The following is a 27,592-nucleotide window of genomic DNA, read 5'->3' on the forward strand; positions in this document are numbered from 1 at the left end:
CAGAGAGAGAGAAAGCGAGTGTGTGTGTGTGTGTAGTGATAAGAGAGAGCAATCACCTCACCTGGACAAAAACTGGTGTTGGATTCACTTACTTGCACCCTTACTGAAAAGAGCCAGGCTCGTTGACATGGCAGTCAGAGCAAATACACAACTTTCAAAGACTATAACTAACTTGTGAATATTACATAGGTCCTTCCCTTTTAATTGAAAAACTATGAGGAGACTAATGTGTAAAGAGGAATTTGAGCAAATGCAATAGAATGAACAATATATAAACTATAGAATATCTAGATCTAAATGCAAATACCTACCAGGGTAGCCAGGGAAATATGTCAGACAGTATGTAACATACGTAAGCAAGTAGGCCTACATCGAAATGTAACTTAATGTATATTAATGGAAATGTAGTCTGCTGTAATGTGGCTTGAAATCTGATGTAGTGCACAGTGTAATTCGTGACTGGTTAGCACTGTCTGGTGTAAAAGTTAGATTGTATGTGTGTGTGAAACGCTGAGAGCGTCCCGTCTGTGCTATGTCCACTGGTCGACGTATGATCAGTCATTAGCCACTGGTAAAATATCACTGGTCGCCACCAGCAGGAATGCACATACTGCTCTTTGCCTTTGTAGGGCAGACCAGCAGGGGGAACTCATGTCACTGGGTTGTTTGTTGGCTTGCAGAGGGTTAAACCTCTCGTTACGTCATCCGACGCCACGGGAACTGCACGATACCAAACAATTCCTTCCTTCGCCTGCTTGAGCCCTGATTGACAGTAATGGCGACTTCAGTTTTACTCTAACGAAACATTCCACCAAAACAACACTTTCGAATGGTGTTTCCATTTCACCGACAATAAATCTTCAAACAAGGAAATCCTATGTGTATCTAAAGTAAGTAATTTTTCGAAAGGCGTGGGATGCTGAAGTTGTGGCGGTAGCTAGAATATTTTGGAAAGCATGAACAAAGGTATCCCTTTTCGTGGCGATGTGGCTACTTGGTGAAAAGCTCTGATGGTATTTTTTATATATATATTGGGATTTAAACAACAACATCAGCAAAACTGAGACTACCTGGCTTGAATGATATAAGCATAGATGAATGATTGCCTCAACGTAAAGCAAGATATGGTAATCGGGAGCTAGCTGGCATAGTTTGTTAGCTAGCCTGTAGCCTTAACACCCCCATCTTGAGATCGACCCCCCATTGTTGTAGGCGTTCTCATGGAAAGCACACAGACGAAGCTGGAAAACGCGTCACAAGAAGTTGGTTCCATCTGTTGAGTCTTTCTCGTATGTTTCATCCAACTTCAGCCCTGCAGTAGATTAAGAAACTTGTCGGATACAGTTATTTTTCCAGCTCCAGCACGGACAGAAGGACACATTCCCCATCTTGCAAATACCAAACGTTTGATGTGAAAAACAGCAGGACTTGTTAGCTTGTGATGTTAAGTTAGCTATCATAGCTTTGTCCCAAGGCTGGCCAGTAAATGCGAAGCTAGCGTTGTTTTGTTTAGCCAGGAAATGTAAACTGGTGAACAGGACAAGATATTGTGCTCATCTTTGCTTAGTTCGTTTGCCAGCACGCTCGCAACTTTAGGACAACTTTCTGCTGTGACAACTGCTTGTCGACTTTCGATAATTTAACCATGGACAGTTTGTTAAACCACCGAAGTGAGGTGTAAGTTACCTACCTAGTGAATATTCACATGGTCTTCTACTAATCATATCCTATACTTGTATTAGGTTACCAGTAGTAGTCTTGAACACACCGTATCCTCACAGTATTCCTGTGGTTAACGCTGCGGTCAGAGAAGAATAGCAAGCAAGAATAGCCGGCTAGCTTGCTGGTTTGGTTGATGCATTTCGGTATTTTTCATTATGCCTCTTTATGAACTGAAATACTGGCCCATTTCCGTAACTTTGGCAATTATTCGTAGGTTTAGCTAGCTAGCTAGCTATCATCCCGTGTTGTTGTTAGCTAACTGTCATCACTAAATGTTTCAGGACTGAGGTTAGAAACTGCAGGGCTGGTTAGCTATCCTAGCTAGCTGTCTACTTTAACCAAAGCTATTGAGGCTTTGCATGTCTGCTACTGAACGAATGCAATAGATTTGTCTTCAGTCCAGGATCGATTCAACCAGCAAGTTTGTCAGTAAGTTTTTTTTGGTATTTTTGTGACTGCGTTATTTGTAGCGAAATGACGACCGGAAGGAATAACCGAATCATGATGGAAGGAGTGGGGGCAAGGGTTGTCCGTGGACCGGACTGGAAATGGGGGAAACAGGACGGTGGAGAAGGACATGTTGGAACAGTGAGAAGTTTTGAAAGTCCTGAGGAAGTGGTGGTAGTTTGGGATAACGGGACTGCTGCCAATTATCGCTGCTCTGGGGCTTACGACGTGAGGATATTGGACAGCGCACCCACAGGTAAGGATACTTCTTTCTCAGCGGAGTATTGTAGCAGCCCTTACTTTAAGTCTACGCTGAGTCAGTGGACATCTTGGCAGGCTGATCATTAACTTGACGGTTTCATGACAAAGGACAACTATATATGTTGACTTCAGTGAGTGTGACTTGACACCCCTAAATTCTTTCTAACTTCCGTGTTTTTCCACTGGTCTGTGTCTTGTGGGTAGAGTTCTTTGGCCATTGTCTAAAATGTGTGTGCGTTTTTTGTCCAGTAGCCTGAAAACCAAATGCTTATTATATTGTCATGCATAATATAGGCTATGCACATTCCATCCTGCCTAAATAGTGGACCGTGAGCCTGTTTTGTAATTATACAGCTGATGTCTTTTTTTTTTTTTTAAAGGTATTAAGCATGATGGCACCATGTGTGACACCTGCCGTCAGCAGCCCATCATTGGCATCCGCTGGAAGTGTGCTGAGTGCACCAACTATGACCTCTGCACCACGTGTTACCATGGAGACAAGCACCACCTGCGACACAGGTTCTACAGAATCACTACACCGGGAAGCGAGAGGTAAGCATTACCCCCCCCTTACTACAGACCTCTGGCTCGTCTCCTCAGCTCTGTCTTGATCACCATTTGCAGTCTAAAGAGTTTTGGGTGGCCTTGCCATGCCAGACAATTCATTTTCATCTTCCGCAAGTGGAGAGGGCAAGACATGAGCCTGACACAACATGCAGACTGAGCACATGTCCTCAGCCCTCTGGCAGTTGTTGCCAGGCGACAGGCCTTTCCTCCAGTGTCAGCAGTAGAGCATGGTGCCTTGGCTGAAAGGAATGCAGGCCAGCTATTGTAGGTACCTTGCAGAACTAATGATAAGCAGTTTGAAAAAAAAAAAAACATTGACATTGTTTTATTTACTGTAATGAAAGAAAATCAAATGTCAGTCTTCCTACTGGGGAACAGATTAAATGCAGTGTGATTTCAGATTGATTGAAGAATGACTGCCAAGTCTGTTAGACTGTTATGATTTTTTTTGAGCTCACACAGTTGATCTGCCCGCACAGAGGCTATGCCATGTGCTGTGAGAAAGAGAGCTGAGGTGCGAGCCATCTCGCCACCACATGGCAGCATGGGCCCAGTCATGACGGCCAGTCTTGGTACATATGCTGATTGCATTAAGGGTTAAGTTCAGATATGAATTAGGGATGGACCGATTATCTGGTCGTTACATAATCGGGCCGATATTTGCAATTTTTTGACGCTCTCTATATATATTTTTACGATTTATTTTTGGGCTTTTTATGCCTTTATTTGGATAGGACAGTGAAGTAATGACAGGAACCGAAGCGGTGGGGAGACGATAGGGAAATTACATCAGGCCAGACCTGAACCTATGTCCCCTCGGCGATGTAGCCCGTAAGTGGGGGGCTTTATCGGCATCAGTGTATATTTATCTAGATTCCTGAAGAAAAGCCATAGGTGTTCTATCCTGATGCATTAGTTGTTATCCAAGCAACCACTGATGGTGTTTGTACGCTAATTGAATGCTTTTTAAAATGGGGTACACGATCTGGTGCGTAGCTAAAATAAGATGACCATAGAGAACTGTACCCGCAACATCGATAGCAGGACCCTGTTAGTAGGCCCTGTCTCTCTCGCATGCAGGGGCGGAGTGGCCATCGGGAGAACCGGGACTTTTCCCGGCGGGCCGGTCGGCCAAAGAACTGAAATGAAGCAGCCTTTAAGGCGGCCTCCGCAGCCGTGTGAAGTTCATGATCGGCCCATTGACTTCTGCGTCAACATCACATCGTTGTAACGTGGAAATCTCTAAGTTCTCCGACGCTTGGTAGATAATGTGGTCCAACCAATATTTATAGCACTTTTTGTCTCTTGACATCTCATTCATGGTGGGTGTTAAACTCACTACCATTAATACAGCCTACTGATTTTTGTTTAGCCTCCTATATTGATGTAATTCTTTTTATTCAGACGCTACATTATTGTCATGACCACAAATATAAATTGGCCAGCGATTTAATTAGTTTTTCTTCATAAATGAATGTACAATCGTCAGAGCAAGGCATCATGGGAAATGCGTATCGTTCTGCCTTTATCAAGTGAACGTAGGGAGATAAATTAGCGGCTATCAGGGAGAGAGAGCAGGTGGAGCAGACCTGATGGAGGGACATAAAAGAAAGGAGAAAGGAGGGGCCGAAAAGGCCAGACTGAGAAAGAGGCGGATGCTGGAGGAGAGTGCATCGAAATGTACAAGGATTACTGATTTATTCAATCAGCCGTCAACTACTGATGCGAGTGAGTTGACAGGACACATTGTTGCGAATTAGCATAACATTTGAGCTAAGACGGGACGCGATTTGTTCCGTATTTCCATAAATGTTCATATACAAATACACATGTCTGTCATACACACATCAACACTGCATTAGATTAGATTCAACTTTATTTTCATTGCACAGAGTACAAGTACTGAGACAACGAAATGCAGTTTAGCATCTAACCAGAAGTGCAAAATATTAATAAAACTGCAGAGTATGTGAAAATGTTAAGTGGAATAAGTGAATAAATAAGATACAGTAAGAGTTAGGTATGAAATATGAACAGAATTGGGACTAGCATCAATTGAGGAAGGAAGTGAAGATATATATGAAATATATAAAGTGCAGGTGTAAGTATTAGTGGTGGTAATAAGTAAAAATAAGTGAATGAGGTAGAGGTAATATAATGATTAGTAAGTGGTAAGTAAGGTTAATCAGACTCAGCCCAGTGATGATGCTGATCAAACAATGCTAGGAGAAGAAGTCACAGATACAAGTATAGGTGCACACATTGCTCAAAAATGCAGTTTATAGGCTTAACAACATGCAGACGTTCATTAGAGAAATATGATCATGAAATGTAATGATTGCAAGATATGGAGAATGGGTCATTCTATTGAAAAGACATGTTGTCTTAGTATAACATAAGTGTGGGTCATTCATATGCAATTTTTTTTTATGCATGATTTATGTAATTGTGTTGCATTTAACCATGTAGTGGGAATAATGTTGATAGCTGTTTTTATTTTTTGTCATCTTAAGCAGACATAGAGGAAGATGATCTGTTGGTCAGTGTAAGGAAGAGTGAAGCCTCAGGGTCCAGGTCAGGGTCCAGGACAGAAACAGAAACCAGAGAGGAGAGGGATGAAGAGAGGGATGAGGAGATGGATGAGGAGAGGAATGAGGAGATGGATGAGGAGAGGGATGAGGAGAGGGATGAGAGGAGTACAGAGGCTGGACCAGCTGAGAAGGAAATTCAAAGTAAAGAGGCTGAACCAGATGAGGGGGTGATTCAAATCTTCAATTATTTTGCCCGTCCCCAGTCTAAAGATCTGTCTTTATTTTTTCAATACCACCCCCAACAAACCCCAAGAAGAACCTTGCCTAGCATTTTTCATAGCAGTGATGGGGTCAACCGCAAGTGGTTGACTTACTGTGAAGAAAGCCATGCTCTCTTCTGCACAGTTTGTTTGGCATTTTCAAAGTCCTCTGCTTTTGACAGTGCTTTTGTTAGAGGAGGCATGCAATCCTGGAAGCATGTTCATCAGAGAATAGAGGAGCATGAATGTAGTCGTATTCATCGAGGCTGTGCAGAGGCTTACTTTTTGAAGGCACATAAAGGTGACATTGAGTCTAGATTAAGGGTGAACCAGCTGTCCCTGCATCAAGAGCAGGTCAGAAGAAAAAGGCAAGTGATGGATCGTGTGGTCAATGTTGTCAAGGTAATTGGAAAACGGGGTCTGAGCTACCGGGGGTCAAAATTTGAAGCTGCCTACACCTTGGAAGACCCAAGTTTAGACCATGGTAGCTTCCTTGAAATGATCAAGCTTCTGAGTATGTATGACCCCTGCCTGCAACAACATTTGTCTGAATGTATCGGAAAAAGTAAAAAACAGCATGAAGCTGGGGCAAGAGGCAGAGGTTCATTGGTCACTCTGCTTTCCAAAGATATCATCAACAAGGTTGTCAAAGTGATCAGTCAGCTGATAAAGGAGACAATTGCCAGTGAGGTCAGAGAAGCTAAGATGTTTTCTGTCCAGATTGACACCACTCAAGACATCACATCCAAAGACCAGTGCTCTGTGATTCTCAGATATGTCACAGATATTATCCATGAGAGGTTGGTTGCTCTGGTCGATTGTGAGGCCTCTACTGGGGAGTATTTTCTGGAGCTCCTGAAAGACACACTCACAAGTCTAAATCTTGATGTGTCATGTTGTGTAGGGAGTGCTACTGATGGGGCAGCCAATATGCAGGGCAGGTACAATGGCTTCTCTGCCTTTCTATCAGAGGAGGCCCCCAACCAAATCCATGTCTGGTGCTATGCACATGTCTTGAACCTGGTTTTGGCAGAAACAACAGGCAGTGTGATTCAGAGTGCATCGCTTTTCAATCTGCTAAATGATATTGCTGTCTTCATAAGGGATTCGTACAAACGAATGAAAACATGGGAAGAAACAAGCACAGACAAGCGGCACAGAAGACTCTCTCCAATAGGGCAAACACGGTGGTGGGCAAAAGATGCTGCCCTGACAAAGGTGTTTGGGTGTTTTGGAAGGCCTGACAGTGCACTGTATGTTGACGTGGTCTTGGCTCTAATAGCAGTGCAGCTCAACACAACTTCGAAGCCTACTGTTAGAGCCAAGGCCAAAGGATACATTGAGGGTCTCCTAAAATATGAGACAATTCTCACAGCCCAAATCTTCCTAAGGATTTTTGAGCACACATCACCCCTGTCTAAATACCTGCAGACAAGTGGGATGGATCTCCTGACTGCACACCGCCTGGTAGTTGGAACTGAGGATGAGCTGAAGAAGTGTGTACGAGACTTCAGTGGAGTTAAAGCAGCTGCAGACCAGTTTGTGGAGTGGGCTAATGAGTTGCTGGAGAAGGAGGACTGTGAGATGGAGGTGGAGGAAGCACTACCTAAAAAACGGTTGAGGAAAAAGAAAATCATGCCAGGAGAGGTGGCAGAAGATGAACCATCAACAGTAACTGAGAGGGACTTTGAGGTGACCATCCATAATGTAATTATGGACACTGTCACTCAAAGTATCCATGATCGCTTTGCAGTGAGTGGAATGCTTTGCTCAGATTTTGCCTGCCTTGATCCAAAAAACTTCCCAGAGGTAAAGGATAAGGGCCTTCCAGGATCTGCAATGCAAAACCTCAGCAATTGCTTGATGAGGTATGATGCCAGAGCTACTACTGGTACCTTACAGGCTGAGCTGACAAGCCTAGCCTCACAATGGGAGAGATTAAAGCTGTCACCCCTAGAGGAGTACAAGGTACAGACCTCTGGAGAAGATGATTCACCTGAAGGCACAGAGGATGGTGTGGAAGAAGATCCAGGGGATGTGGAAGGGCCAGAATTAGTCAAGTGTCGTATGTGTAAGAATTGTTGCATTTGTGTTTACCTTATCTTGGCACAATACAATTTACTGACCAATTCATATCACGTAATTGGAATGGCCTACAAATTTCTTTTAACACTATCCACTACTCAAGTTGCCTGCGAGAGAAGTTTCTCTACACTTAAGTTTGTGAAAAACAGACTTAGGAGCACTATTTCCCAAGAGCACCTGGAAGCATTTATGCTCATGGCAACAGAAAAAAAAATTCTCATGTCCTTGGACACTGATGGGGTGATCAACAAGGTTGCAGAGACCAGTGACCTTCTGAGACGACAGCTCATGTTTTAAGGCTGGAGGTGCTTCATTTGTCAAGATATTTTGTTTTCATTACAATTTAATATGACCAATTTCATTCATTATGCTGACCAATTCCATTATGACTTGTTCAGTGTAGCTATTTTTGAGAGCTACAAATGTAAATTATTTGTTTGAAAGGTAGCTTAAAATTCTTTAGAGCATAGGTTAGGCATATTTAAGCATTATTTGCTTCTACCTGAGCCTGTTCACACACTGTAATTATACACGTTAATACTGACTATCTGTATTTCTTGTTCTGTCACTGAATAAAAATACTAATACTACTACTTGGTGAAAAAATAAGAAGAGAATTATATACAGACCTTTTCAAAGTACCTGGTTTTCTAGTTATTTAATTACCTGTTTTATTAGGTTGGCATTGTCTATACTTCCTTTTTTAAGCTTAAATACGTATGTATTATTTATGTTGTTGATCCAGGTCGGTCTGTCATACAATTTTATAATTTAATTTTGATGTTACTGTATATCAGCATCTGTTTATTTGCAGCAAACACATAAAAGCTTTAAACCTACACTTTATTGTCAATTGTGTGATTTTCCTTCTGCCATCTAGTGGTCATATTTCCGTTAAGTCCATACATTTTATTTGTGTAGTAGATATATGGGAGGTGGAGGGGATGGGTTGGGCCAGTTGTGGGCTCGTTGTGGGCCGGTGGTGGGCCGGTTCAGTGAGAATTGTCCCTGTGGATTTTTGTGTCCCACTCCGCCCCTGCTCGCATGTCTTGAACATGCACGCCCTCGCACACATGCTGCATCTTAAATATGAGCCTCACAGATAACCTGTGAGGCCAGATGAGCTCAGTATCGGGGCCTATAATTTAGGAGGAATTGTAGGTTTATAATTTTAAATGTAACTTGCCCATGCAAAAACTCAAAGCTAGTTTCTTAGCCTTTTTCTCAGACCTGCTGCAGATGGATTCAAATAAGAGATTAGCAAGAGCAGTTCATACAAAGAATGGATGTGGTTTAGAGCCTATTTCTCTTCTATTTCTATTGAAATATTGGCAATTTTTGGCTGGACATCTTCATAGTGTTGGCCCTAAAAAATACCGCATTGGTCTTACACTAATATGAATGCACGTAGTTTTGTAGTTGGTTGTCTGAAACATACAGTGCTTTGAAAATGAGTTGATGTGAGACACTGAAGTGACATTTTATCCCCTGAGAATGTTTAGTGTGTCTGGTTTTAGAGAAAATAAAGGATATGAGGAGTTCTTCAAGTTACAACGTCTAGCCTAGTTATTCAAGCAAAGCATTTTAACAGAGCACACAGATGAGACCATAGTGCGATGAGCCAGAAACGTACTGCAGTGTAGACAAATCATTTAGTCTGCTGTGGTTTTAAACTATTTTTATGTCTCAATTAGGCTCCCCTTGCAACGGGCTTCATATTGTTAGTAATTGTGTGAGTTCTGTATTTTTCCATGACTGTTGTCTGGCAGTATGCAGTAATATCTAAGAACTGGAGCCTTTTCAGTATTATAGGTTTCTGTATTTAGAACAGCTTGCTCATATGAAACGTAACTTCAACCATCTAATCAGCTCACCCTTTGCTTAAGTGGTAATGAGCTGTTAGGAGACTGGGAATTCGAGAGCGCCTGCTTGTGTGTCTCGAAAAGCTTGAGTAAGCTTTTGAACCCACTGCCTGTGAATGAGTGAAGTGTTCCTCTTTTCATGTCAGTTGCCTGTTTTCAGAGTTAATTCCAACTCGTATGAAACTTGTTCCTCAAAACCCAATCAACCTCAGCTGCAATAATCAGAGAGTTTGCTGGTTGATGTTACAGTCTTCATATCCCAGAAGTTTCGATGTAATGTCTTCGGGTTGGAAGAAATGAGGACAAGCTTCACTCCAATTAATTTGGACTAATTGGCCTGACAAAAACAGCTGACTGATCAAATGTCATCCCATTACAATTACATTATGAATTGAGGTTTCAGTGCAGTCTTGGGTTAAGGGCAGACTAACAGAGGAAATGGTGATTGAAATTGTGGTTGCTTCCTAGTGTCTCAAGAATAACTAACTTAGTAATAGAAAGACTTGCGATTAGCCCCTTTAAAGCCAGATAGATGAGACATAAGTTAAAGGTTGCCTATAGCCTAAATGAGATTATGTTACTATGAGCCTATATTACTGTGAAGTTTGTTTCGATAAACTGTGCATCGGTCCAACCTACAGTAATGAAACATACGCCATGTTTTGTTTTGTTTTATTTGCGTTGAGCTTTGAGTGTGTACAACTCCCTTAATACTACAGTAATGAATTATAGGAAGAACATTCACAGTGTGTAATGTGTTGCACTAGTGCTGTGTTGCCGTGTATACTACATATCCTTTTTTTTGCCAGAGTGGGTTTGGCCAAATGGTTTTCTAAACATATTTTCCCTAAAAGACCGGTACAGGGTACACTTCATTAAGAACAGATAAAAGGAGACACAAATAGAAATGAAGGTGTTGGCAGTGCTATTAGCAGGCTTTGCCTAATGTTGATGACGAGCAGCATCCAGAAGATCTGTAGCCATTTCCTCTGGATTGACCCCACAACCGCCTTCCATAAAATGGGGAAACAATGGGGCGGCTCAACAGCTGTCCTTTCAACCACGTGTGACTTTATCTTCAGCATCAGCTTCATTGCACTTCCACAAACTGAGCTGTCGGGGGGTCTGTGCTCGGCCGTGACGAGATTGAGGGGTGTGTTTCCTCTTGCAGCTGCCAAGCAGCCCCTGCTCTCTGTGTGGACTCCAGACCAGGGCCTGTAGGGCAGGCAAAGAGAGACATGTGTGAGATGGCCTATGACCAGCCAGCTGCCATGCTTGCAGCACAGCCAGAGTAGTTTCTGTGTGTTTAACATTCAGAGTGACGTATGAGCCAGCCGGGGCCTAGTAAAATCCGATACAACCTCCCCACCCCCACCCACACCACATATCGGTTCCTCACACAGTGGAATTCCCATTTTGTTTAATCTAATTGAAATCCATTTATCGTTTCCTTTGTATGAACTCGTTTTTGCGAATAGGGCCTAATGTATGAACCTTTTTGTTAAAATGTGTGCACCTTCAGATAGTCTTATCGTGAATCGAAAGCACTGCCTGATCAAAATGCTGCCTGCATTATAGCTCACGTGTAAACACTATTCAATCACTTAGAGCTCTGTGATGGGACTTAATTGAATCTCCCAAACACTGGGATCCCTTTGAGAGCCATTATCTATCAGGCTGTGTGTCAGGAGTCTTGTACCTCTTTTCATGCTCGTAAACTCACCCGCACGGGCAGGCCAGACTCTATCTGGCAGAGCTTATCTGTTCATAATGTAGTGTGTGAGTAATTAGCAATGAGTTATCCATCAGTCTTATTAAGTACTGTGCCATTTATAAAGGATTTCACGCTTGTGGAAATTGATCCTGAAGCTATATATTACATCCACTCCTATGTGTACGCTAGGTAAGACTACTTTTCCCCAGCTGGAGTCAATGTACATTGTGGAGACGTATTGACCCAATATTTTCCGAGTGTACAAGATCATTCTAGCTCTCTCCCAATTGTTTTGACAGTTTTTAGTTTTGCTTACATTAAGTTTCTATCCGCGGGGAAGTTCAGTCAAATAGTTTCATTGTATATTGTTTAACCCCCTTCTTAACTTAATTTGTCTAATTAATCATTCATTTTCATTATGGCTTCTCATACGCTGAAAGCATAAACAAGTACAGTGTTTCTTTGGTAACAGAATGTTAAAAAAAAAAGCTGACGCCCCCTTTCAGCCTGTCATCGCACACACATCAGCAGGATTTGTGAGTAAGGCGCAGTAGCGGAGGCCCCTGTCAGTGCCCTCTCTAGTCTAAAACACCCAGAGCTCATCCTGTGGGGATCCAGTGCAGGTTCCATGTTCTCTGGCATTCAGGCCTCTACGGCCTAGTCTGCACACATGAACCGCCCCACCCCTCGCAACGCCTACAGTTGCGTGTCTAAACACGAGCTGGATTTGATGACTCTGGGTTCTTGTGTTCTCAGGTTGAGATGGCCTCTGCAGTTAAGAGGGCGACTGGCTGGGGGAGGGGTAGGATGTGTGTGTGTGTGTGTGTGGGGGGTAGGATGTGTGTGTGGGGGGTAAGGGTTTAAAAAAAATGAACGTACATGCCTGTAAAGCTCTGAGGATCAGAGATGGCCATCTGGCCACACGGCTCCCTCACTGTTGTGGTAATGCATAGGTCAGCTTCCAGATGGTAGACTAAGCATTGCTGTGCAACGCTCTTATTTTTGTATAAACTGTTTTCGCCCCCACACTTTTAAACAGGGGCTGGGCTTGTTTTGATAACACTGTGCCTGCATACCCACTTGTTGAATTATAATTTTTTTTTCACAATTTAAATGATAGAACGTGTGAAGACACATTATTGCTGATGTATGTTTTGATCCCCTCTAACATATAATTAACAAAGGCAGCGTGCGATGAATCATCCTTGCTACACCTGCAGGCATACAATTATGCTTTTGTTCATCCAAATAGTACAGAGCCAATAGCTAAGTGGGAGTTATTCCATCACAGTAATTAATAGAAGGAATTGTAAGCCCATTTTTATTCCATTTAGTTTTTATTCCACGAAACTGCATGTTGTAGCCTCTTTTGTTAGAAAGGGATTTAATCACTACTTTTAAAGGGGGACATGGGGAATAGACTATTTAACCTTTTAATACAAGCTGTGCCTCTTTCCTTTTCACATTTAAAGTCATGTTGATCTAAACAGTGAAGTATCTTAATCACATATCAACAAAAATGTTACATTGTGGCTTGCGTGCTGCTTCAAATTTAGACATTTAATAATTTAAAAGCCCCAACCTACTATGAAAGTTGTAAGCAGTCGCAGTAGAAGTAGAATCTGGGCCTGAAAGAAATCTGACATCTATGAAGACGCTATTGCACGCTTTGTTTGTACAACCACTCTGTAGATTGGCACATTCAGTTTGCCTGTTTGTGTTGAATGCGGTGTTCCTGTAGAGGCCATCAAAAGTAGATGAATATGATTGTCTGTATTTCTTTGTTTGACTGTACAGTATTTGTAACTTGCTAAGTGTTTAGCACTAAATAGCGTTGAACCAAATTAGCACATAATGTGGGATGAGTAATGGATTGAAGGCAAGGCCCCTGCACCAGGATGGCTCTTCTCACTGTTTTTCACCGATCTCTCTGCAGGGTCCTCCTGGAATCTCGGCGCAAGTCCAAGAAAATCACAGCCAGGGGCATCTTCACCGGAGGCCGTGTGGTGCGCGGCGTGGACTGGCAGTGGGAGGACCAGGATGGTGGCAATGGTCGGAGGGGGAAGGTAGGTTCTCACCTGTGTTCAGTCTCCCACCTCGAGATGTTTTGAGATGAACTGCTGAATGTTTGGGGGTTTTCTAGCACGGGTGAAATTCAGCTCATTTGGGCAGAGCAGGTAGCAGCCTTCTGTGTTTTGATGAGTGCTGACAAATGTTTTGAAGTAGGAGAAGGAGATCATTTTAGGAGTTTACAGTGCCATTACAGGGCTTACTGCTCTTCTAGCACAGCTCACAAAGCAAGGTGTGAACAACACTACATTTGGGGGGGTTGATTCCCAGTGCAAGCATTAATGAGAAGCCTTACCTGCACCCATAAATCATAATGAATGAAAGTGGATTCCAGTGCCTGCTGAATGAACGAGCAAGTGTAATAAATCTGAAGTAATTTGAAAATTCGGGCTGTATAGGGTGTCCTTAATTTATGGTGAATTGAGTTAAAAGCAGAGGTCGAACAATCCTCATAAGTGTGTAAGAATGTCTCTCTCTCTCTCCATATCCACCCTCCTCCACCTCTCTCCCCATCTGCACCCTCTCATCACTCTTGTTGCTCCCGCTTTCTGATCCTGTCTTCCTCCTGTCTGCCTCGTGTCTGCCAGGTTACAGAGATCCAAGACTGGAGTGCAGCCAGCCCTCACAGTGCGGCGTACGTCCTGTGGGACAATGGAGCCAAGAACCTCTACAGAGTTGGCTTTGAGGGCATGGTGAGCAACCCACAGCCGCACATAAAAAGAGGAGAGGGGGGGTGGGCTGTCTCTCCTTTGTGTCTGCCCACAGCAGAGGGGGGGAGGGGGGGAGGAAATAAGCAAGGTCCTCAGTTGGTCTGCAGTGGTTGGGCCCTTTGTGAAGGCCATGCAGCCGGCATGTGCAGGCCCTATTGTGCGAGCAGCTGGAGGGGGACATCTACATAATAAAAAGAAATCTGTTCCCTCTCCCTTTTATAAAGAGGAAACGGGGAGAACATGGAGGTCACTTACGAGGGGAGGGGGGGGGGGGCGGTCTGCTTAGCCCCCTCCCATGCCCCTCCCATTGGGTCCAGATGACCAGCAGCCTCTTCCCCCATTGGTTGGTTTCTGCCATGCATCATCTGAATTTGGCCAGTAGCTGCAACAGCTTTTCCTTTGTTATTAAAATGGGTGTCCCCCAAGTTCTGTGGCACATCTGCTGGGGAATCATACTCCATGCTTTGTGCTACTGAAATAGCCATGGTCTGTTTTCTGTTGAAGACACGTGCCTTTTGTCCATTACTTTACACAATAACTCGTCTGAGGCAATGAAATGCTATTTTTGAATTATTCTTGCCTGTTTTAAGTCTGTGGCACTGTCCATTGCTGTGATGTTTTAAGTGGAAATCTGTTAAAAGTCAATGTTCCAGTATGACATTGAGCAGAAGTTGAAGATCAAAATCTTTAAATGTTTCACTTCAGATATGTTTTAAATTAATCAAGTATGATAGGACTACTGTCAAGCACGTCATAAGGAGACGTTGTGCAGGCTAGAATGTTATTTTCAGTGTATTTATAAAAAGAACTTTGATCTGAAAAAGTTATAGAATGAAAGACGACACCATTTGCAACTTTTAAAAAAATAACATGGCAATGGCCCTGGTGTTTATGATTGTTCTAGTACTCTTACATCAGGCAGCACTCAGCTGCCACAGTTAGTACATTTATGTAAGTTTAAAGATGTCATTTTCTTGTTCTTGTCTTTTTTGATGAAGGCCTATGCGTCAGCCAAACTGTCTGTCAAGACACTTGGAACTACTCCATTGTCATGCTGCTTTTGGGAAACATAATGAACAAGACTATTGTGTCAGATAGCATTTTTAAAGGAAGGGTACTTGGAGAACTGTTGTTCAATAGCCGTGATCATACTTCATGCTGTTATATTGAATATCAGCACAGCTGCAATTGCCTGGTGCACATTATGGCCTTGCTCCTGCAATTGCTCCGGAATCACTGCCACATCCTTTTGTGTGATATTGTGTATGGAGCAGTGATCAAATATTGAGGCTAACGCAGTACTTTGATGAGCCATTGCTAAAAGTATTGGTTATGTCATTTTAGAATTTAGCATGCCTAAAATAGTCTAAGGACTGAATAATTACAGTGTCTGTATTCTTTGTGATGGCTACTATTGAAAACAATGACATATGGTAGCTACACGGCAGGTGACGGCAAACAATCAAACAAGCAGGGGCTGGGTGGGGTAGTCAGTACAAAATGGCCTAGAAGGATTTCTTTGACATTCCCTGCCAGCACAGGATGGGGTATGTGAATGCCTACACACTAATGTTTTTTGTAAAGAAGGAAAAATAATGCATTGTCGGTAAAGATCTGTGTTATAATACATGCAGTGTTTGGGTGTAAACCTAACTGTTGATCCTTGTCTTTTTTCCCCTTTTTTAAGTCTGATTTAAAATGCGTCCAAGATGCCAAAGGGGGCACTTTTTACAGAGACCACTGCCCCGTATTGGGTAAGTAATTATGGGGAAGAGGGGGGCATAGCAGCTATGGAGGTACTTTGGGGAAACATGAATGTTACAAGCCCTGGAAGACTTGGCTTTTACTTAACATGGGTTACAGGTAAAAAAGATGAAATTATGGACAACTACAGTGGGCAATATGAACATCATGACTATATTCCAATGCAGTTCCACTAGATGGCAGCACTGTGCAAAACACACTCTGGACTCTTGAGCTTGAGTGTTCAGTGTAATGCCGTAATGACATGAAATACCAATATGGATGTTGTGGACAGAACTTGTTTCTTACTGAAGAGTTATTTGGAGTAATTTCGGTATCATACAGCACCCCATCAGAAACATGCCTGAATGAATGCCCTCTTGGGCTACTTGTCCCAGCTTGTGTGGGCGTTCAGTGTTGTAAGAGAAGGTTTACATCACCGCTTCTGGAATGTGTGCGTCAGCACATACCTTACTCTCTGAGTTTAGTCAAATACTGGTGTCCTTCAAAATGCAAATGGAAAAGTACACTATAATATTGAACCTCTTAAAGGTCATTTTCAAGTTGAGCCATGTTCGTTTTTTGGGTTGTTGTTTGACTTTGTTGCTTTGTGCATTCATAGGTGAGCAGAATGGCAGTAGGAATCCTGGGGGCCTGCAGATAGGAGACCTGGTCAACATCGACCTTGATCTGGAGATCGTGCAGTCCCTGCAGCACGGGCACGGAGGCTGGACTGACGGCATGTTTGAGACGCTCACCACCACCGGCACAGTCTGTGGGATTGACGAAGACCACGACATCGTGGTCCAGTACCCCAGTGGGAATAGGTGAGTCCCCTGCCACCCAGGTCCATATAGATGTCACCTGACGGCTTATGCTTGAGGGTGAGATGAGCAATGCAATGCTGGAAGAGCATGTGTTTTACGCCATTACTCTTCTTAAATGCATTAAATCTGAAGTACTCATAATTGGCCCTAAACACCTCACACGCTCAGCCCAGACTTTCTCTCTCAATATCATCTCCATCATCACCCCCTCTACCCAGGTCCGCAACCTTGGTATCATCCTCAACCCCACCCTCTCTTTCTTACCCCACGCTAATCACATCACTAAAGCTGCCTTCTTCCACCTCAAGAACATTGCACGCCTCCGGCCCTCTCTGTCCTCTGCCACCACCCAAATTCTAATCCGTGCCCTTATAACCTCCAGACTTGATTACTGCAATAGCATCCTCTATGGCTGCCCAACACAGTCCTCAATAAACTTCAACATGTTCAGAACTCTGCCGCTCGACTGTTCACCTCCACCCGCCGCTATGAACACATCACCCCGGTCCTACGCAACCTCCACTGGCTCTCCCGGTCAAGTACAGGATAGACTTCAAAATATTACTCACCACCTACAAACAACCTGGCCCCCTCCTTACGTTTCAGACCTCCTCCCCCTTCACGCCCCAACCCTTTGCCTCAGGTCCGACAGCACAAACACTCTGAAGACCCTCAGGACTAAGCGCCGGACCTGGGGTGACAGGGCTTTCTCTGTTGCTGCACCCTCCCTCTGGAGTGTGCCCTCCCCATCCACATCCGTCAGGCTCCCACCATTGCATCATTCATACAAACCCTCAAAACTCACCTTTGTAAACTCGCCTTCACCTGTTAGCCCCTGCCCTCTCCCCCCTCACTAGATGACCCATCTTGCACAGCTTTATACTCTAAAATTGTTCTGTCTGTTTGATCCTTTGTCTTTTATATTTTTACTGTTGTATTGTGTTGTTTGTCACAACAGCGTCAGCGTCTTTGGGTACCTAGAAAAGCGCTGTATAAAAATTAAGTATTATTATATTATTATTATTATTCTTACTTTCTGTCTAGATGTTGTTTTTAACCCGGGGCTGTATCCTGTTCAGGTGGACGTTCAACCCGGCAGTGCTGACGAAGGCCAATGTGGTGCGCAGCGGCGACGTGGCTGCAGGGGCCGAGGGCGGCGCCTCCCAGTTCGTGGTGGGTGACCTGGTGCAGATCTGCTACGACATCGACCGCATCAAGCTGCTGCAGAGAGGACACGGCGAGTGGGCAGAGGCCATGCTCCCGGTGAGTCCCCACACCCCCCCTGACCCCAACCAACCCAACCCACACCCCCCCTGACCCCAACTCGTAAGGCCAAAGACATGTGTAGAGTGTCGGGACAGGCAGATATACGTATGACGCTCAAGCTCAAAGCAGAGCACAAACTGTCGTGCAGTGTAACGTCCATGGTGAGAACATCCAATTTCGAAGCGTAGCATATTCTGGAGAGTATGTATGAGCAGGCCACTGCAGTGATTTTTCACAGGGGAGTCTTGTATTCTTCTTAGCCCAGAACGCTGCATTCTTTTGTGCCTGTGCAGACTGCAGTGGGTCTGGTGTGTAGGCCATCCATCTCCGGGCTCAAACGCCTGAATTCGTTCATTCTTTAACCTATCGAGCTGAGCTAAAAAGCCAAATCTGTGTACTCAGGAGCATTATCGGTTCGATAAGAAGATTTAGCGCCTGGCCAAAGTGAAAGCCCAAGGACGCCACATCCTTTACCGGCGGCACAGGCACAAGAAACAGCTCGGCTGGAACGTGGCCTTTTGTTTTTTTAAATCCCCTTTCAGCCATTTTATCGAAAGGAAGTCAAAATGTAGCTGAAGCCCTCTTTTCATTTAATTTGCCCCTAAGGGTGAGTCTTCCTATTGATTTGGGTTTCACTTTTTTGACTACTGACAGCATCTAGCATAATCTAAACGCCTCCCGAAATCACCAAGTAATTCCCATTCGTTCTATCTCAGTTAATTTCATGTTCACTGGTAGTGAGGACTTTTAAAAAAAAAAAACTTTTTTCAGCTACTGAATTTTGTAGCAGTGTAGAACAGTTTCAGACATAGTATTGAAACCAAAACTGTGATCTGACATATTGGCATTTGAGACACTTCTTTTGGGAAATTGCTTAACTCCATACGTGTTTTAACTCTGTTAGTTGACGCACCACAGATCATCATAACTCTCAGTGCTGGTGAAGTGAAAGTAGTGCAAAGTGCTGTAGTATAAGATGGTTATAACCACATGCCCTAGGTTCAGAGACAGTGGCTAACTCTACTGTGTTTAGGCTGATGTGGATTGCACAAATGGAGTAGTGTAGAATATTCTTGCCGTATGTGGGTTAGTGAGAAATGAAGCTGATGGAAGTTAGGTGAATCATGAAGTTGCAGTGAATTTGACACCAAACTAATAGTGATTGCCATTGCAAATTGCTGCCTCATCAACATGGGATTTTACTGTAATTGTTCTACTGGACGTAGGCTACGCCTTGGCCCGTATCTTCCGGGGAAAATGATGGAATTCAAAATTGGAAGCAATCTCTCCAAAGCCCAACTCGGCCTGGGGTGTCATTCCAAGTATCCCATCAATTTAAACTGGAATGCTGCAAGGCTCTCAAGTGTTCTTCGCTCTCACAACCTTTCGTCTATCGGCTATTACCACCACAGTTTGAAGGGCCCTAGTGTGCGTTGGAAACTGTTTTTATCTGCCCCCCCTCCCCTCTATATAAACTGTCCGTAAAAAAAAAAAAACTTTGATACAGCTTGAGCTAAGAAGTGCAGAAACATCCCATGCCAAATAACTTCTTGGAGCTGATGAGCTTTAAAGCGTGGCTACGGCCTGGCGTTTATGCCTGTGGATGATCTCTTTGTCTCCAGGAGCAAGAGAGAGGATGCAGGCAGGTGTGGGCACTGGCTGCTAAGGGCCCTTGCTCTTCGTGCTTGGTTTATATTTCTCCAATACCCCCCCCCCCCCCCCCCCCCCCCCCTTCTTTGTTGTCCTCAGCGGACAAGGCTTAACAAAATACCAATAGTTCCAGGTTTGAGCAATAGAAATGAGAAATGGTCCTACAAGCCCAGGGGCCTCTGGGTATTCTCATTTTAAATAAGCCAATCTCATTTTTAAAAGGAAAACTCTAGAGTTATTGATTTGCTCTCTCCTCCCTGTTTTAAGAATGCTTAGGGCAGTGTCCTTTGAGATGGTGGAGGTTGGGAGCATGTAAACACAAACATGCTCTCTCTCTCTCTCTCTCTCTCTCTCTCACACTCACACTCACACTCACACTCACACTCACACTCACACTCACACTCACACTCACACACACACACACACACACACACACTCTCTCTCTCTCTCTCTCTCTCTCTCTCTCTCTCTCTCTCTCTCTCTCTCTCTCTCTCTCTCTCTCTCTCTCTCTCTCTCTCTCTCTCTCTCACACACACTCACACTCACACTCTGTCACACACACACACTAACACACACACACTCTCTGTCTCACACCCATGGTTGTGTTGCCCGCTGCAGACGCTGGGAAAGGTGGGCCGTGTGCAGCAGATCTACTCGGACAGCGATCTGAAGGTGGAGGTGTGCGGCACCTCGTGGACGTACAACCCAGCCGCCGTCACCAAAGTGGCTCCCTCCGGCTCGGCCGTCACCAACGCCTCTGGAGGTAGGAGGAGATGCACCTGGAGCAACCTGCAGTCAGGCACACTCCTGCAGGGTTGCCCAACGTTCACTCTCATGTTATAAATGGACTCTTAAAGGCCCTATTATCCTTCCTGGCTCTTGAAATTAGTGGCTTCAGGCATGCCTGAATCTTAGATTCTTATATTGCGCCGGCAGCTTAGTATTGCTTTTTGTTAGATGTACAAACAATGTGTGTAGACATGCAAGTTGAAGAAGGGCTGTGGATTTATCGGATATGACGCGGATATTGTACTTTTTTGGGATCCGAATAATCTGCAACCTTGAAGAAAATGATATTGTGCCGCTCTCATTACCACTTCCTCTCATTAGGTGTGAGGACCCTGATTGATTGATGGAATGTGTAACTGTGTTTTTCTCAGAGCGTCTATCTCAGCTGCTGAAGAAGCTCTTTGAGACCCAGGAGTCGGGTGACATCAACGAGGAGTTGGTGAAGGCAGCTGCCAACGGTGACCTGGCCAAGGTGGAGGACATCATGAAGAGACCTGACGTGGACGTGAGTGCCCTCGTGTGAATCCTTTCAAACAGTTCTTCTGCAGGTTCTCAGTCTGTATTGCTCAGAACCTGAGACGCGATGTGTAATTGTACACAGGGCTACCAAATCATTAGAGGGCAGACATTGTAGAAAGATCTTCACTTTGAACATCTCTGGTGGATTTGGCATTGAACCACAGATCCCATGCAGGTGTGAGGCCTCAGTTTTAAAAGTTGCAGTAGACCTGTCCTGTCAGTAAACTGGGTTTCTGAGACTAACCCAGATACCCTGCTGCAGTCGTCCCAGTCTGCATCCTAGATGGAGTCTGTCCTGCTCTCCTCTCTTGTCTTTCGGTTTCTCTCCTCCCTTCATTTTCTCTCCCCTCTCTCTTATTATCACTCTCCTTTGTTCTCTCATTCTCTCTCTCTATCCTCCCCTCTCTCTCTAGTGACCCTCTCTCCCCTGCTCCCACTGCAGGCTCATTACACAGGCGGGGAGGCACGGGGTGTTAGCTTGGTGCCGTGCGTGGTGCCAGCGTGCTGACGGCTGGCATCGTGCCCCCGCTGCCGTTTGAAGGAGTAATGGCCGCGGGCAGAGGGAGGGGGCATGCAGGGTTGACCGGCCAAGCGAGCCGCCCGCCAGGACACGAAGACGTGTCCTGCAAACACCCGAGGGGCCCGCATCAATATTCATGCCCACCCCCCCCCATCCCGCCCGCCCATCCTGCCCGCTGTTTTACCTTACCGCAGTGCTGCTCTGGGCTGACTCTGAACTACTGAGAAACACACACACACACACACACACACTCACTCCCACACACATTCTTACACATTCTTGTGTCTGTCTTCTTTTCCCAGGTGAACGGACAGTGTGCGGGCCACACGGCGATGCAGGCAGCCAGTCAGAACGGCCATGTGGATGTCCTCAAACTGCTCCTCAAATACAGCGTCGACCTGGAGGCCGAGGTGTGTGTGTGTGTGTGTGTGTGTGTGTGTGTGTGTGTGTGTGTGTGTGTGTGTGTGTGTGTGTGTGTGTGTGTGTGTGTGTGTGTGTGTGTGTGTGTGTGTGTGTGTGTGTGTGTGTGTGAGAGAGAGAGAGAAAGAATGTCGCTGTCACCTGTACCCACACACCCCCCTCTCTTCCCCACTGCCTCTTCCCTCTTGCGGTTTTGTCCCTGTGCCTAATTCAGGCCCGTGTCACCAATGCAGTTCATTTGCCTCTCTCAGCGTGGCACTGCCGCTGGCACTCCTCCAGCCTTCAAATTGACAAATTGAATTTGTCCCCATCTGTCAGCTCTTTGTCTTTTTGGCCCTTCCCTCATCCCTTACTTCCAGCTGCCATCTAACATGTCTGCTCAGTCAGCACGGAGCACATGCATGCATGCGATGAGTAAATGAGAGTGTCAGTGGCCCTCCTCTCCTCTCCTCTCCTCTCCTCCCCTCCCCTCTCCTCTCCTCTCCTCTCCTCTCCTCTCCTCTCCTCTCCTCTCCTCGTTGCGTCTGCTTTCAGCGCCTCCTCCCCGCTCTAAACCAGGGGAGTGAAGTTAGCATGCAGCAGGGGAGTCTGCTGTTGTTTACTTTAAATGGCAAAGAAAAAAAAAAAACAGGCAGGCAAGCTGGTGAGACGGCCATTGTTATTCCCCCCACGCGAAGGCTCCTCTGCCAGCAATCAAGAGGGAATATTTATGGCCTCATGTCTATTGTTATTTCAGGAGCGTGAAGGTGCTCGATGCTGTGGAGGGGAGCACACGGGCGTGCTTTATGCCCAGGCGGTGGCTGCCAGTGGCTTGTTTTAGTTGACATATGTGTTTTGGTGATGTTCAGTCTTAAAAGCTTTTATCACTTTAATAATCAAACATCTTTAACACACATAACATGTGACCGGGGGAAGAGAAAATCACTGAAGTTATAGCTTTGGGGGGTATCATTTTAGTTGCCACTACATAATAGCCATATGTGAGCAATCTGAAAATGTCCTAGGAGAGGATCTGAATGAGAGCACTGGCGGCGCCCGCAGGGGTCTCTCAGCAGGAGTCCTGATAACTCGTCTGTTACTCGCTGGGGACCCCCAAGTGTCTGATAGCCCCAACCCAGTGAAGTCCAGACCAGACACCACGGCACATATCCAGAGCCTCACTGGCCCTGTCGTCTGGTCCTGAGAGCTGGGTTGTCAGGGCCCCCCCCCTGTCTGCTGACGGGGATCTTTGATGTCACTCATGTTGCCCTACTTCTCCCTCCCCCCCCCCCCCCCCCACAGGACAAGGACGGGGACCGGGCGGTGCACCACGCGTCGTTCGGGGACGAGGGCTCGGTCATCGAGGTGCTGCAGCGGGGCGGAGCCGACCTCAATGCCAGGAACAAGCGCCGGCAGACGCCGCTCCACATCGCCGTCAACAAGGGCCACCTGCAGGTGGTGAAGACACTGCTGGACTTGGGCTGCCATCCTAGCCTCCAGGCACGTATGGTGGTTACAGCACAGATTCTTATGCTTAGAAGCGCTTTGGGCTTACTGTGCTTCTATCTAATCAATGCTAACATTCAGGATGTTTGCTGGTGAAATTTGGGATCTGACCCATGAGTATCTGTAAAGATGTGTCATGCTGTGACAACAATGACTTGATGCATAGACTTGATGCATAGAGCTTTTGTTCTTTGCTATTTAATGAGCTCTGAAATGGCTTACCATTGAGGGAGAGATCTCAGGGAGAGGAGTTTGATGACTGATGGAGAAGAAAAATATGACATTGATGTTGTGTTCGGTAAATTGGTATTTTGTGATGCGACCAGAGGTTATATGGGTTAGCATACAATTTCTGTATATACGCTTGACATTCACCAGGCCCACTTGGACACACTCACTCCACTATTTAGTGCAGAAGCTAGTCTTTACAGCATACATTACCTTCGCAGTTTCTTCAAGTGGCGAAAGGGATAGTCATTTGTGTCTGCTGAAAAGACATAACTACAAAATATAGTTGGTCTAGTCTAGCTTCATTCAGAGAGACATTTTCAAATGAAGAGCACCTTGTTAATATAAAGGCCTAGTTAAGACCAACAACTCTCAGTGTTGAAGCAGGAAAGTAGCCTATTTTGTGAGTTACATTATGGTTAACTCAGAGGTGAAAATCTCCTCCTGAGGGATTAGTTTGAAATTAATTCATTTGAAATATTGAACGTGTTCTGGTACTTATGTGGAAAAAAAAAAATCTGGGCTTCCAGCGTACACCTGTTTTGCTTAGTTGAATTAACAAGTTTATTGACCACCCCAAATTGCAACCAATCCAACGGGCTGCACAGCACTTTATAACACCGTCCCCCCCCCCCACCCCAATTCATTAGTTCATTGTTTTTATCGATTGACAGCGCTAATTTTGTTCGGTGACGGGTGTTCCAAGATCTATTTTTGGTTTTGTTTCACTCCTTATTTTCAAACGTCTAGGCCTAAAATATTTTTAGAAGGTGATGAATACCCTGCCCTGCAGTGAAATGTTCCACTTCATTCAGCTCAGAACAATACAGAATGTGTTTTACTATGAATCAGCACCCTTTATCTGGCTGCTGTCCTAGATCTGAATAATCACTCCGATATTGACGGCGGCAGTGCATAGATATTGTATGCAAAGGTTTAGGCACCCCTGTGGAAATGACAGATTTAGTTGATATTAAGGGGAAGAAATAAATACAACCCCTGCAGCAAAGAAAATGTGAAGTAAAGAAAAATGACATGGCGCACATTTAGTAAGCACTACTACTTAGTACAGTTCAGTAAAGCCTGCCAGCACTTGGCATTGGATTCCATCAAGATAAGCCTACCTTGACTGATGATGGGCAATATTGCCTAATGATAATATCACGGTGCTTTTGTGGAAACAATAACAGGGATATATGATGACAAACATGACAATTCTTTATTGTTTCATCGTCATGTCAGCACAAAAATAAAACATATTTTGTTTTCAAAATAATGTTGAATTCCATTGGCTGCTATTAAATTAATTCAATTTTATTTTAAACAAAATAATGGTCTCAAGGCACTTTACAGAGTCCTAGGCCTGAACCCCCTTACAGCACAATGGTGAATATAAATGTAGAAATCCCGATTAAACCAATATACATGATCCTTTTACTATTCATGATTTAGTTGGTGCTGACTAGAGGTACATTTAGTTGTGTTAATACCAGCGTCGGAAATTAACGAGGGCAAAGGGCAAAACTGCCCCTAAAAAATATAGTTTTGCCCGTAAAATTACTAGGAGAGGGGCAAAAAATGCCCCCATAATTTTGTGTAATAATAATTTGATGAACGTGTCAAACATTGTAGCCGGTCAGTTGCCATTAAATGTTTTGATTTTCGCCTTGACTCATTGTTGCGTGAAGAACCGAACGTTCTAACAAAACATATTTGGAGCGCTTCCTAATCAGACCTGTGACTGCGAGAGTGAGGAGAAACGAGGATCAGCATAGTCTCTGTCACCATCTCGATTTTTAAAAGAGTCACACTCCCAGTAACTGTCAAAAAATAAAGTTAGATTGGCCTGGGGTGGAGGATGACGACGAGAAAAACACCTGATTTTTTTCCCCCAAGGCATGTCGGACTTGTAGACAACGAGTTGCCCAAGTCGTTGTAAATCCAGCACAGGCAAACTCTTCTGCTGACTTCATCAAATGGAGCGAAAACATACAGAAATACATGGCCTTTCGTCACCAGGCGCCAAGCATCACGCCATCGCCTATGGTGAATGATAACTGGTAATAATACTTTTAGAAATGATTTAGTTCGGTTAAGCTAGTTTAATGTTAGTTAGCTAACGTTAGCTATCTTTGATAGTGCGTTTCAGCGTTAACTACAAAGGCTTGCTTGCAAGCTAGCTTACTAGTCTTAACTGTATTTCCTGTAGGCCTACTATGGTAGGTACAACATGATTAAAGGTAACACAAAAATCCATAAATATAATAAAAGAAAAAAACGATTGTTAATAGTTGAATAATGAAATGTAGTAATAACAACTCATAACCACAAAGAAATAAGAATAAACGTGAATATGATTGTCTAATTTAGGTTGTCAGTTTGGTTTTTGTTCAAAAAAAGAAAACACTTTGAATTTGTAGACTAAAGCCTAATAGTCTTATTATTGCCATTTGATGACAATTGTTCATATACTTTAAAGTAACACTATGCAACAATTTGACACTTTTTGAGGTATGGTTCTATAGGCAACTGGTTTTGGTACCATTCTCTAATTAATTTTGATCGCATATGGTCATGTGAAGGACAGATCAAGACCTGTGTCTTTCCCACTAGCCATCCAAGATATGCCCTATTCTGTGTAACGGGCTGGAACACCCTGCAAAAATGGAAAAAAAGCTTGCACATGCATGACGCCAGGTATACTGCAAAAAGACACCAGTTAGTGTGTTGGCAAGCTTCTATTAGTGTCAGCTGGGCTGTTGGTGGTGTTTGCAAGGTTTTTGCATGCCTTTTAGGTTGTTAGCGTACTAGTTTTGGAACAGAATTCCGTATAGCTGCTTTAAGCCTAAATAAGTGTGTTTATTATTTTGAACAAAGGTTAAACGTTTTTCACAAGTTTCTAAAAGTGCCCCCAATTTTTTGTGAAATGCCCCTGGATTTCAGTAAGTGGGGGCAAAAATTGCCCCCTAAAAAATATGTAAATTTCCCACCCTGGTTAATACTAAAAGCGGCAGACCTTTTCCTTTTTTTCTGCTGTTGAGCTTGCTTTGGCTGACTCAGTGTTGCCCCCTGCAGGACTCTGAGGGCGACACACCCCTGCACGACGCCATCAGCAAGAAGCGTGATGACATGCTGTCTGTGCTGCTGGAGGCCGGCGCTGACGTCACCATCACCAACAACAATGGCTTCAACGCCCTGCATCACGCTGCCCTGCGAGGGAACCCCAGGTACACACAGTCTCATACACACACACTCACACACACACACACACACTCACACACTCACACACTCACACACTCTCACACACTCACACACTCACACACTCTCACACTCTCACACTCTCACACACTCACACACTCACACTCACACACTCTCACACTCTCACACTCTCACACTCTCACACTCTCACACACTCACACACTCACACACTCACACTCTCACACTCTCACACTCTCACACTCTCACACTCTCACACTCACACACTCACACTCTCACACTCTCACACTCTCACACTCTCACACTCTCACACTCTCACACTCACACACTCACACACTCACACACTCACACTCAGAACAGCCTGATGCATGTTGTGCCTTCTTTGGCTCTTTGTCTGAGACTGAGCATTAGCTTGTGGAGAGGAGAGTGTGTATCTGTGCGTTTGATGGGAGCAGTGTATGTCTGTGCTGTTATCTGATGTGCTGGTGGCTGTCTTGAGGCCCTCAGCCTGAATGTGAGCGTTCAGCTCCGCTCGCCTCATCACAGATGCCCACCCTCCACCGCCAGCCCCCGCCAGCCCCCGCCAGCCCCCGCCAGCCCCCGCCAAGCCCCTCCTATGAGTGGGTCCGATGGCCTTACCTGCAGTCGACCCGGAAACCACACTTATCAGTTTGATGGTCGACCGTTAAAGGTGGCCATC

At 44.7% G+C, this 27,592-nt stretch overlaps 1 protein-coding gene across 3 annotated transcripts in view; it reads left to right on the forward strand.

Annotated features, from left to right (window-relative positions):
* The first annotated feature begins 773 nt into the window (after nucleotides 1–773).
* The window catches only part of mib1 (MIB E3 ubiquitin protein ligase 1), a 65,154-nt gene continuing 38,335 nt past the window's right edge, over nucleotides 774–27,592 (forward strand). For all 3 annotated transcript variants that reach the window (XM_080837139.1, XM_080837140.1, XM_080837141.1), the window contains exons 1-13: nucleotides 774–890; nucleotides 2,193–2,425; nucleotides 2,811–2,982; nucleotides 13,386–13,515; nucleotides 14,107–14,211; nucleotides 15,917–15,983; nucleotides 16,595–16,799; nucleotides 17,879–18,062; nucleotides 20,334–20,478; nucleotides 20,876–21,009; nucleotides 21,846–21,953; nucleotides 23,245–23,442; nucleotides 26,752–26,903. In XM_080837139.1, the coding sequence (XP_080693265.1) occupies nucleotides 2,197–2,425; nucleotides 2,811–2,982; nucleotides 13,386–13,515; nucleotides 14,107–14,211; nucleotides 15,917–15,983; nucleotides 16,595–16,799; nucleotides 17,879–18,062; nucleotides 20,334–20,478; nucleotides 20,876–21,009; nucleotides 21,846–21,953; nucleotides 23,245–23,442; nucleotides 26,752–26,903 (1,829 nt within the window). In that variant the 5' untranslated portion in view covers nucleotides 774–890; nucleotides 2,193–2,196. The remainder of the gene's footprint in view (nucleotides 891–2,192; nucleotides 2,426–2,810; nucleotides 2,983–13,385; nucleotides 13,516–14,106; nucleotides 14,212–15,916; nucleotides 15,984–16,594; nucleotides 16,800–17,878; nucleotides 18,063–20,333; nucleotides 20,479–20,875; nucleotides 21,010–21,845; nucleotides 21,954–23,244; nucleotides 23,443–26,751; nucleotides 26,904–27,592) is intronic.

Source organism: Sprattus sprattus (assembly GCF_963457725.1).
Source record: "Sprattus sprattus genome assembly, chromosome: 4".
In the NCBI taxonomy this organism is placed as follows: domain Eukaryota; kingdom Metazoa; phylum Chordata; class Actinopteri; order Clupeiformes; family Clupeidae; genus Sprattus; species Sprattus sprattus.